At 35.2% G+C, this 12,571-nt stretch overlaps 1 protein-coding gene across 2 annotated transcripts in view; it reads right to left on the bottom strand.

Moving 5' to 3' along the window:
* ANKRD28 (ankyrin repeat domain 28) overlaps positions 1-12,571 on the bottom strand; it is a 109,164-nt gene that overhangs the window by 19,334 nt on the left and 77,259 nt on the right. For both annotated transcript variants that reach the window (XM_088521169.1, XM_088521168.1), the window contains exons 9-14: positions 7,027-7,105; positions 6,463-6,577; positions 5,949-6,031; positions 3,671-3,734; positions 2,291-2,359; positions 631-771 (exon numbers count right to left, since the gene is read on the bottom strand). In XM_088521169.1, the coding sequence (XP_088377295.1) occupies positions 631-771; positions 2,291-2,359; positions 3,671-3,734; positions 5,949-6,031; positions 6,463-6,577; positions 7,027-7,105 (551 nt within the window). The remainder of the gene's footprint in view (positions 1-630; positions 772-2,290; positions 2,360-3,670; positions 3,735-5,948; positions 6,032-6,462; positions 6,578-7,026; positions 7,106-12,571) is intronic.

The raw sequence follows: 12,571 nt of genomic DNA, 5'->3' as shown, positions 1-12,571 counted from the left end.
GATGAGCACTGCAATGCTAAATATGAAAAGTTTAATCAAACTCCAGTGGATCAAGGCCAGTTCATCTCTACCCTTTTGCTGGCCTACTGGAACCCACCAGCTAGACTTAACGGCACATTTCTGGCCAACTACACAGATTTGGGGGAAACATTAAGAACCTTCCACAAAACACTATCCACCCATCATCAGAATCTTACAGCAAAATCACCCTCCTATTGAATTACTGATTGCAACTGTTAGAGAGCTGCATAATATCCCAAGGCATGGGATGATATTTATTCTAGCACTGTGCAGTACGTGGTATTAAAAACCCTTTTCACAGTAAATTCCTGAATTTAAATGTCTGCATTAAAAGGCATAACCAAAAAAATACAATGCATCTCGCTATCATTCACTTTTCCTCAGAAAAATTTGTTACATGAAACATTTTATATACCATGAACAATCCACAATCAGTTGTAAACTTTATATATATATATATATATATATATATATATATATATGTATATATATGAATAAAACACAAATCTGCATTTTCTATGTAGGCATATCTGAAGGCAGAATGTAGCTAAGATTCAGGGCTCAAAGCTTGCTAAGGACTGAGAGTTTCATACAAAGCATGCTACTTACTTTCCATCTGTGTCTGATGCAGCTGCATAGTGTAGAGGTGTACAACCCCTCTCATCAAGGTCATTCACACTAGCTCCAGATCCCACAAGGGCAAACAGGCACTGATAATTACAATTGGCAGCAGCATAATGGAGTGGAGTTCTTTAGTACACATTTAAATAAAAAGTACAATGGTAAATAACAGCAAAATAAGATTATAGAGACAGAAAATGCAAAATAAAATGACATTTTAAAACCCTACTTACACTTATCTGACAAGTATTTGTGCTGAAGAATGTATAAACACAAATATTTTAAATATTTAAGATGATTTTCTTGGGGCCATTTAATAATGCAGAGCATCATCTGGAGGATGAATCTGCCAGCCAATATACACACATATTTTCTGCTATGGGAGGTTTTATACAAATTTTCTTGTGTAAACATACAGAGGAAAATACAGTTTACACTAAAACATTTTTTATAGCAATTCAAATCATTTTAATCCACTCTGAAAAATATGAATAAATCTAATACCCGTTGTCTAAGAAAATACATAGCAACTAAACAAGGTAAAAACAAAACACAACAGTTAACGAGTAGATGTTTTACTACAAAGACATAAGCATTTTATCTAGTTTGCAACAAAGCTGCACGCTTTTTTTTTATTATTATTTACTACCATATCACAGTACTGTCAGAGAAGTATTTTTAAAATTTGTCTTATAACAAACCAATGAAACACTGATGAATTAGCCCAGTTTTAGCTCTTTCTACTTTAAGATAGATTATTGCTACAAATATCTCAATGTCGAAATGCTTTACTGCTTCTTCTGTATGTCCTACCTTTTCTCTCTCCCTTAAATAAATTGAAAAAAAACCACTATTTTTAAGCTATTTAAATCATTTTTCTTCTTCCAAAGTCAATGTTCTACAGATCACATTTAAAAAAAAATAAATACAATGGAAAAAAAAATGTTAATGGGAAAAGTTGAAGAGAAAAGAATGGAAGTGGAACTTAGCTAGATGGGACTTATATCCATAACATTCTCTTCAAGCCCTACTGCTGTCACTCACATCAAGGAAAATCATACTTTCCATGATGTGATTGAAATTTTGCACGAGTACTCATCATGCCTTCCAAACTTAAATCCTCTAATACTAAAAATAGAAATTACTGTAATTCCGAAAGAGTTTAGAGGATGAACAAGGAAAGGAATCAGAAAGAGATGGATGTAATGAGAGGAAAAAGGTGAAGCAGTTTTTAGAAAATCAAGTATATTTTAACACAAGCCTTGGAAACAGCAAAAGAATTACAGTTTTGACTGGTAGGTTATTTGGAAACATTGCTAAAAACTTTGGATGGGAGAAATGTAAACTTGATAGATCAAAGCTAGAAGCAGAAGAGACTTTAAAAAGACAGAGGATGCAGCAATCTTTAGAAAAAGGACTGAAATCTACTTGGCAAAAGATAATAAATAAAATATGTTTTTGCTTTTGGATAAGATATACTTCAGCACAGTTGGCTGTAGTAGCTCTAAGAATTTGTTAGGCATATCATCTCTAAAAGTATTCATACTGGAATATACCGACTTGCTCATATAGCATTAATATGCTATATAAATCACTATGTAGTATTTTAACAGCCCTTAACAAAACACAAATCAAGAGTAAATCTTACCTCCCAAATCTGTCCTTTTTGTTGAAGTCTGCACCAGTATTAAGCAGAAGGTTTAGGCACTCCAAATTCCTATGAAGTTAATGCAACATTGCTTGTGATTGCATATTATATTTCCTTCATATTGGCCTTTCCAAACATCTGAACTGCTACATGTATACATCTCGTGGCATTTTTATCAAACAAAACTATCATAGGAAAATTTAAATAAATATATTTTACCTAGAAAATCCATATAAAAACAGATTTCAAAATTGCAGGAGCAAAACACTAAAGAACAAGTTATTCCAAATCTACATACAGAATGGCTAGCAAATGGCATGCATAAAGCTCAAGAACATTAACCTGGTTTAACAGAATTTTCATTTTTTAAAAAAGATAAAACTTCCTGTCACAAGATGTTTTGCTACTAAGATTCTGGACTAAAAACAATTTTTAATGCATATAATTTAAGGCCAACCAAATGTTGCTGTGTTCTACTGTATTCTACTTTTTAATGATTCATTTCATTTAGAAATTCATTTTCAATGCGATGCGTTATTGTAACAGATGCAAAATAGTTACTCAAATAAAATCTTAGTAACTCTCCTAAACTTAAGATGAGTGAGGGAATGTAACAAATTATGATTTAAAAAAAGATATAAATTATGATATAAAAAAGATTGTATTTTAACCTTAGATACATTCCTGTTAGAATTGATTATCAAATGCCTTTGACTTTGAACAACCACTCAGTGTAAAGAAAAACGTAAGATCTCGTGCCCCCCAAATTGTATCATGAGAACTATTACCCAATTTTTCTGGGCAGTTTTGAGCATTCACTACAAAAAAAAAAAAAAAAAAAAACACAATACAATAATGATATGGATTGCAACTCAAATGATGAACAGCTAGTGTTGACCACTTTATCCATCTAAGATTTAGAATTTAATGATGACATTTTAGTTAGTTTGATCTTTTCTTCAAGAGTATGGTAGAAACAGTTTCCCAAGGAGTTATTCTCCTCCTTATGTCCCAACAGTAATTCTGCAAGGACATGACATACCAGAATCTGGTAAATTTTAAAAATTATAGTATTATCCATAGGAAATTAAAATAAAGTCATCGCCAATAATAAACTTAAGATAAGGTTGATGATATCTGCATGCTTTGTTCCTATAATTATTTAAGCTGAATACTTCTGTTTGCCTTTTCCCCACCCTCTACTTTTTTGCTTTTTTTTTTCTTTAAGGTGGAATCCATCTTGAAATTATATTCATATTTATATAAATTCTAAGGGGAGACGTCATAGAGAGGAAATTAAAACAAACAAATAAACAAAAAAAACAGTGATAATCAGCAGCTGAAAAGGGCACTAACAATAAAGGCATGACCGCTACATACCCTCCAGCTGCAGCTGCGTGAAGACAAGTCCTCCCAAAATCATCTGGTGTGTCTATGTCAAAACCTACAAAGCAAGTATTACACAGAATCATTATGTAACTCAGCCTTGCCCAAAAAGTGCTCTCAGGTAAACCCAACAGTTCCTCGTAAGAAAGTACTGAAGCACTGACAACTGATTTCACTTGAAACAAATGCAACAAGCATATGTATAGGTACACAGATATAGATATGTATACCTGTATATTTTGTTTAAACAAAGATATTTAGATAAAACAAAGGGATAAGGCAGACCATGGCTAATAGCACTAAACCAAAAGGCTGTTTTTGATGATTCTTCCTTATCTTATTTATCTGAAAATACTTTGATATTATCAAGAACTGAATATAAAAATATATGAAAGCAATATAACAATTTAAGAATAAGCCAAAATTATTCACTTTATCATTCAGTATTCTGAAGAGTTGTTTTCTTTAAATAAGGAGAGGGATGACAACATCTAGAAACCACTGAAATTCCATCTTTCACTTTAGCTCTCTAGTCCCAGGCAAAGAACTTTGTTAAACTGGAATAAAGGCCGCCATAGCAATTACTTATAGGGGAACCTTTTAGAGAATATCACTGCTTTCTCCAAACGACAACAAAAAAAAAAGAGTGTAAACTATTAGAATTCAAAACTGAGATCATAAATATCACAGAAGCCAAATATTTGAGAGTATTGATATCCATAGTTAAGGTAACAATAGAAGTCTTAACTTTGCTCTGGCATTCCTGCTAAAAAGACCATCCTTAAAACCATATATTAATACCTAAGTAACTGAAAACTAATTCATAGTCTAACTAGCCAACCTTGCCTTTGTTTATAAAACAAAGATATCTCAAGAAATGAAGCAGTAAAAGGCAGTAGCTAAAACCTATACAATCAAATGAAAAACTCTTTGTCAGCCAAATTGTAACATTCAAGACAATCCTCCCTCCCCTCTTCCAAACTGAGGGGATTTACTTATATATTTTTATACCATTTAGCATCCACACACCGCTCCCTATATGATTCTGTACCTAGTGTGCTGCAAATAGGCAATTTATGAAGGTTATACCTGAACTGTAAGACACAACAGAAAAAAAGACAACTCATTTTCCCATGGAACTTAGCAAAAGTTCCATGCAGACAAAAGTAATAGTAAATCAAAACAACTGGAACTGTTCATGTTAAGAAAAGCTTATCACATATGGAGTTCATGCTCCTTGTGAAATGCTTTCAGCAAATAAAGCTTCTTCCTTGACACCATTCCATGTCCTTGCCTCCAAATTATTTGAGGTTAAGCAAGCATTTGATCCAAGTCTCCAAGTCTGACAACATGATCCCTAAACACTGAGTCACTAAACACAGTAAGGGAAAGGACAGTGTATAGCAAAGCAACCAAGGCAATGCATAAGGTATGTCGCTTTTAATTTCGTTGCATTCAAATATGTGAGGGAAAACAGTAACAGCACAAAATTAATCTGCTGAACTCAGTGCATTTCTATAGGTGTCACGGAAGCCAAGAACTTTGAGAAGTTCAAAAGGATCAGACACCATATAAATGATGAAAGAAACACAGGGCGCTAGCCCATAAGGAGCTGAGCAAAACTGTTATGCCTGAAGGCATAAGTAGAAATCAAAAAAACGATTATTCTATTTTTATCCTGTAAAGTTTCCCTTGTGCACTCCCTAAGTATTTTAAAATCACTCTTGGAGTGAATACAGGTTACTAGATGACTAAATACAGATTACTACACAGAACCTAGTCAGCAAGTAATAACAACCACCTTCCTCCGTGTAAAGGAACAAATCCAACATGGAAAACAAGGTGTGGCTTAAATTAATTAATTCACAATAATTAATAATAATTATTAATAGATCAAGTTGTGCTATGTTCAAGGCATCTTGGAAGAGAGAGGGAGGATGTTGCAAGGTCATAATATGAACATTTGTCCTTCTCTTTGAGATTATAGTCTGAGCCCCCTTTCGGGGGCCTTAAAATTTACAAGTGCAACACTTAAAAAAATATGGACACATTGCTTCAATTTGGGGGACTTACTTTTAGAAAAAGATTACCCCTGTGGAAGTTTGCATTCACTTAAGTACAGAGAGTCCGTTAAAGTAATAAGCACTGTCCCCAGGCTACTAGAAAACTAAAGATTTTTACATGTCCCTAAATTAAAATTTAATTAAAAGCTACTCTAGGGAGTAAACAAAAATAGTATAAAGCAGACCTAAGATTTTAAATAGTATCTTACCTGATGAAAGCAGCTTTCTGCAGCAGTCTGAAAATCCACTTAATGCTGCCAAATGGAGAGGAAACATCCCATGTATACCCCGCCTAAGATACACCATAATCAGGTATCACAGCTTCATTACAATAAAGATAAAACAAACAAAATTGTATGCCAAAGTGCATGTGCATGGTGGGTTCACCAAACTAATCAGAGTAAGTAGCCTGCAGAAAGCTCTTCACATGCTAGGAGCTTTCTTATAAACTAGACAGGATGCATCAATTCAGAGCTGCAGTCAATTAAAGGCTTCAGAGCTTTTATTTCAAATCTAATTTAACGGAAAAGTAATTCTTTCTTTTAGTATCAATTGCAATGTACTATATACATAGTTATTTAAAAGTATAGCCTAGGATAAATATAGAAAACATTCACCACCTCAATTTGAAGAACATATAAAAAATTATAGTAGTCTTGTTAGCCTAATAAATACAACTCTAATTTCTCTCAACTTGCATTTGTGCCAGTAAATGCCACCTACTTTGCAGTGTCAGCACCACTTGTAATCAACGTGTTGATTAATAGCTCATGGCCATATCTAGCTGCTATGTGCAAAGGAGTATTTCCATTCTTATCTTCACAGTCTATTTCAGCTCCTATAATAAAAAATACACAAGTGAGAATATACATAAGGTATATATGCTTTTGTTAGAAAAATGACACTGATGATTTGAGTAACATTAGCAATTGCCCATAAACAGCTATTCTGGCTATTTAATTTACAATGTTTTAAGTGCTATTTAGCATAACAGCTAGCAAAACTGAGAGAAGCATTTTCTTATGTACTTATATGAGAAAACTTTCTGCAACTTGGATTATAGAAAAAAAATAACAACTTTTTCCCTCCATTCAAAAAAATAAGCATTCTCTGATGCAATTAACCAAAATATGTAGGCAGATATATGAGACTCCACCTTTAATTTAAATACTGGACATTGAATACAAAAAACCCCTCAAACTTACAGCACATTGTTACCAATACAAGAGGAAGAAACGATTTCTAGTGTTGGCATGCTGATGACAACTGCTCCCTCCCCCTGCTTACCGTTTTGAATGATGGTCTGAGATCTTGAAAATCTACCATGGATTGCTGTCATGTGCAAAGGTGTCTTCCCATCTTTACTCTGGAAATGAAGAACAGCAAAAAGCTTACTTAGGGCCAGAAATAGTCATCTGTCAGAACTGGGGAGAGAGGAGAAACAAACAGCAAACCCTTCCCTTTTACCTGCTCCTGCAAGAAGAGTGCTGGCAGGGACAAGGCAGCATGAGGTGGCAAGCTGTTCAGAAGAGCTACCTTGCTGGCCTAGGCCCAACTACCTAGGCCTAGGCCCACCGAGGCCCAACTTTCTCCCCCCCCGTCCAAAAAAAACAAGGAATCGATGAACAACAGAGTTTCTTTCTTAAGAGAAACAGCTGTATTTATTATTGAGGTTTACGAGTCATGTTAGAAGACAATACATTCAAAATCTCAGGTGTTTCACTGAAATGTCTTCAAAGTGACACGTACGAGTCAGTTATCATAAAGCGGCAGTAATGCTAAGTAAGGTGGAACTGTTCAGTCGTATGGGGTGCTCTACGCTTGGCACACACACCTAATGTGCGCTTACTCCTTCACTCAGGAAAGACACCCTCCAAGGAGGCCAACAGTAGTGCATGAGGGTAGTTCAATTTTCAGTAGCACAGTCTAAATGCACTTTAAAAGGTCATTTTTTCCTATGATTATTGCTTTAGGGTGAAAATTTGTCATATAGTTTATCACAGGAAAGCTTTATTGCTGAAAAGTTTTTACAAATGCACACAAAATAAAGGCAAGCACGACACTCAGAAAATAAAAGCACTCTCAAATGCACGTGTATGCTATGTCCTTACATTTAAACAGTGACTTTGAGAGATACGAATTGTCCGGAAAAGCCAAAGTTTAAAAAAAAAATATAAAGATGGTAGTGGAAACTGCAGAGATGGCACTGCAGAGAGCTGCAGCTACTACCTAGGCTAATGAAATTTTGGAAATATTGACTTCTCAAGTTTAGCTCAGTTATCTCCAGATGTTTTAGCTAACAGATTTCCTCAGCAGTTAATAGATGAAAAGACACACCAAAGTATCCATAACAGCAGCAAAGAAACACAGAAAAGGGTTGAAATGCACTTGAGAAATCAGACAATAGAATTTCATTTCAAGAGCCTCTGCTACTTTAAAAAAAAAAAAAAAAAAAGTCTGAGTAAGCACAAATCACAAATGACATAACTTCCCCAAATAATCGCTATGCTGTTTCACATAGACAGAACTTTCTTCCAATATCTACCTTTCAACTCTCCCTCTGCAGTGTAATTCCACCATTTTTCCCCAAACCATGAATATTCTCCACGTACAATTATTTTCTTCCTTTAAAAGTCTTTATATACACAACATCTTGTCCCCACTCATTTTTCTTTTCATTTAAGTTAAGGAAACAATTAGTTGAAAGAAAAATGGTTGCATAAAATAGTTCACTTTGAGGGAGTGACTAAAAGTCTGATTTGATAGCTAATGTTGCAGATTTAAAAAGGGAAAACTCTGAGGAAACAATGAACTAAACTAACAAAGTCAACAAGAGGGAGAAGAATTTAAGGGCGCATCTGATAAAACCTGCCATTTAACTGGCGTTGAGATGCTAAATCTGTACCTCAAACAAAGGAAGCTAATAAAAGGAAAGAACATGAAGCAAAAACAATAGTGGATACAAGTATCACTGAATGCATTAATAAAGTACATCACAAGGACATTAAGAATAACCGAAAAACACAGTATTAAAAACTTAGTGTAATGGTGAACTGAGAACCCTCAAAGTAACTTGAGTAAGATCTTGCACAGGATAGTAAAATAAACATCATCACTGTAAATGAAAAACAAGAGTACAGTCAGTAACAACAGATCTGCAGATTCACTCTGCTCAAATCTCCTTAAGAAACATATGCAATGCAGATTTCTAAGATTCGAAGGGAGTTGATTATCCATCATCTCTCTCCCCACTGTAAAGGACCCAAGTTCCTGAGACGCAGAAATAGCACAACATGGAATTGTATATCAACATATGTACTTTTATACCTGTTCTGTATTTATGAGAGTGACTAACTTCCATGCTGAAACTGAAATATTGGGGAAATTAAGAATTCCCTTCTTGACCATTGCCATTAGGGAAAGATATATAGAATCAGAAGGCAGTTTCCTAAGTCTTGAAACAACAGTGCTCAATCTATTGAACAAGAGATCTGTGACAAGTTTCCTGAGGAAGCAGAAGGTTGCACAGCATAACCAGGGAGGTCTCTTCAAGACTGTTGTTTCCATTTCCTTTTATTCTGCATTTAAGATATTCCATCTAAACACGAAATGACCTATCTCTGCCAGATATATTAGATCAGGCAGCATCTATGGGCTAACGGTTACCCTTGTAGTACTCGAGATACACCATCAAGCAAGCTCTCGGACACTAACCACATTTCAGCCGATCGGTTTTATTATGTAGGGTCAGGGCAGTGCAGCTCTGTGTGGCTACAATACTCCTCCAAGCAAGACCTCCCCCAGCAACAATTCTGTCATTGCAGTGTCACAAGTGGAAGCAAAATATGTTTTGATTTAGGTCACTTAATTATCAAGCACCAAGGTGTCCCATTACCTACTTATTTCTATGTGTTTTTCTACACATGGAAAACCTGAATGGGTTTTTCAGGCTGCTGCAGTAACAAGCAGTACCTAACAGGATTTACTGTTCTACAGGACTGCATGAATTCTGACTAAGCTAAAACAGCAAGACTGAGAAGAACAAACCACTTCTAAAGTTCAACACTTCTGCCCTTCTATTATCTTCTGCTACATATCCCCTCTTGAAAGGAAGCCAACATCCACAGATATGCCCAAGCACTTGCCCACCATCTGCCATCAAGAATATAATTTTGAGACTGATCATCTGCTTTCCCAGCTAGGTCATCCACAGCAGAGAGAGCTCTGACAGTGTTCGCTAGCCTGCACCAAGATTATAACCTGCTCTAAAAAACACTGAAACAGTTGCAGCTGGGACAGAACTACTGAATCAGATTGCACAAGCAGTAACATTTTGAGGGACAGATAAATACTGTAATTAGTTGGTTTATGACACTTGTAAGAACCTGACCTTCGGCCTCAGCAGGTGAAAACTTAGCGCAGCTCCATTTCAGTAACCAATACGCAAGAAGGCTCGGAAAGAGAAACATCCATTTGAATGCTTCAAATTAGCAGCTACACAGCAGATTCTAAATCCATTTCACTTTCCTATCCTGTTACGGATTATTTCCTTCACTTAAGCTTTTTCTTTGTAGGCCTTTTATGTGAGCAAAAGCTGACTTGGAAAAGGTTTTTTTTGCTGCAGGTCCTGCACTTTTCAAAAATAGAGATGATTAAGTTTTCATATACAAGGAAAGCTATTCACACCTTCAGGCCTCATTTTTTTCTCTGTTTTACCATAATTAATACAGAGAAAGGCCCACCAACTGAGTTACAAGGGAGACATATGCTTATGTCCACACAAGGAACAAATGATTGCAAGTTGTAATTCTTTCCCCTACATAACCTTACTTTCTTAATTTTGCAGTTAATATTTTTGATACTTAGTAACTCAACACGTTTTAGTTACAGATAGCCTATAGTTAAGGCTGCTAATCCTTCCCACTGTAAAGACATTTTTTTATGAAGCATATGTCTTCAAAGCATAAGCAGTAAATCTTTACCAGGTTCACCTAAACTTCTCAGCTTCACACTGGATTTTCCAGCCTTCTCACTATCAAGTTTCAGCAAAAATGATTCTGCTGTCTCAAAATAAGCTGAGGAGGAGAACTTGGTTAATCCATATTAAACCTTCTGATTTGTAATTTGGGAAACTGTCAAATCAGAACTTTGGTTCTAAAAATTTTAGATCAAGTGGGAAGGAAGGTCATAGTAACTCCCCGGTGTCAATGCATCTCATGTCACCTCTGAGATGTCATCTACAAGACAAACCTCTAAATTCAGGAGCATCTTCTGTCACACTGTAAAAGCATTAGCCATTCTTTGCAGAATTTCTGAAGTTTTTATTGCCATAATTGACTAGATATAGTCAGTATCTACAGTGTATGTCAAGTAGTGTATAACATAGTTAACGGATTCTTGTTTTAAGTTCAGGCCTAAAGATTATAGTACAGAATATTTGACAGAATAATCAATACTTTTAATTCTCACTCCTTATCTCCAGTTATAGTATATTTCAAAATGATTACCTGGAATCCCCCCACCCCTACTATTTTCTAGACACCCTTCTAAAGGGAACTCCTTCCCACTCAGTTAAGGTTCAAGTTTGCAGAAGCAGCAGGTATAAAGAACTCTCTGCAGTTTGTAAGCAGAGTAAAAGTAGTTCTTCATTTATAAGTATTTATGCTTTTCTTTTGTTTATATTTGTGTATGTAACATATGTACATAATCAACTGTATATTTTAAAATTTTTAAATTACTCTCCAACTTTCAGTGGGCTACGGATTTTGTACTAATAATAAACATTTAATTGCATTTTAGAATTAGTCAGATGAAAATCAGTGTAAACTACAAAAAGTGAGCCAGAAAACTATGTTTTAACAGAAATTTTGGCTGCTTATATTCATCTCTCACCCAAGTCATACTGAAATGAAGACAGAACACAGCCAGACAAGAAGAATCCCCCCAACAGATACTTTTCTTCCTGCTGCATATGAGAAACTGTACAGACAACAGAAAGCAAGAGGAGCCTGAAAACTTTTCATTTCATATACTCATTTCCCGATTCCCTCAGACTGTAACGTCACCAGATATTGACACAACAAAGTTGATGGTTTCATTACTAAAGCAAAAATTAACTTCATAACAAGCTTTCCCACCTCCTTTATATGTTTCAAGATTTATGTTACATGCACAAGAATTAAATTAAATATTTATGTTATAGCTTGGTTTTACACTTATGTGGATTAGAAATTCTATCTAAACTAAGACTGGATTCTAGGGAATATTATGCAGCAAAAGAGTTGTGACCAAGCACAGATGTTGACAAGCCTGCATAATCTGCTCGCAAAGTTTTACTGGACAAAAATCAAATCTCAACTGTTTAACTGTCCCCTGCTATTTATTATATTTTATAATCTTGTGTTACCAGGTCTTTAGCTGATCCAGAAATCAGCCTGTTCAAAGATATTTTAGAGGAATGCATATGATTTATTTTATGCTGCTTATTTATAGGACAAACCCATGTTCTTTTGAATACATCCTTTTTGTCTTACTGAGATGGACAGATTAGGAACACAAGATGACGTAGCTTTAGACATTTCAATACAGTCAAGGAGGACTGGATAGTATTGTCATCTTTCCTCTCCATCCCTTTGGACTATTTACTACACCCCTTTGAGACATTTCAGATGCAGACTGTTCCTTGAAGCAAGATGCTGTCATATTTTTATATTCCGAAGAATATATTCCAAAGTATTCCGCAATCTCAGAAGCAACTTCTAAATGTTACTGTAATAACTGTGATAAGTCGCCTCATAACCATGTGTTACATCCTCAAGAGGGAATGGATGGC

Source organism: Tinamus guttatus, unplaced genomic scaffold (assembly GCF_059628265.1).
Source record: "Tinamus guttatus ecotype Peru unplaced genomic scaffold, ASM5962826v1 Tinamus_guttatus_pri_ptg000115l, whole genome shotgun sequence".
In the NCBI taxonomy this organism is placed as follows: domain Eukaryota; kingdom Metazoa; phylum Chordata; class Aves; order Tinamiformes; family Tinamidae; genus Tinamus; species Tinamus guttatus.
Note: the sequence above shows the minus strand (reverse complement) of the source record. Positions and strands in the feature narration are given on the sequence as shown.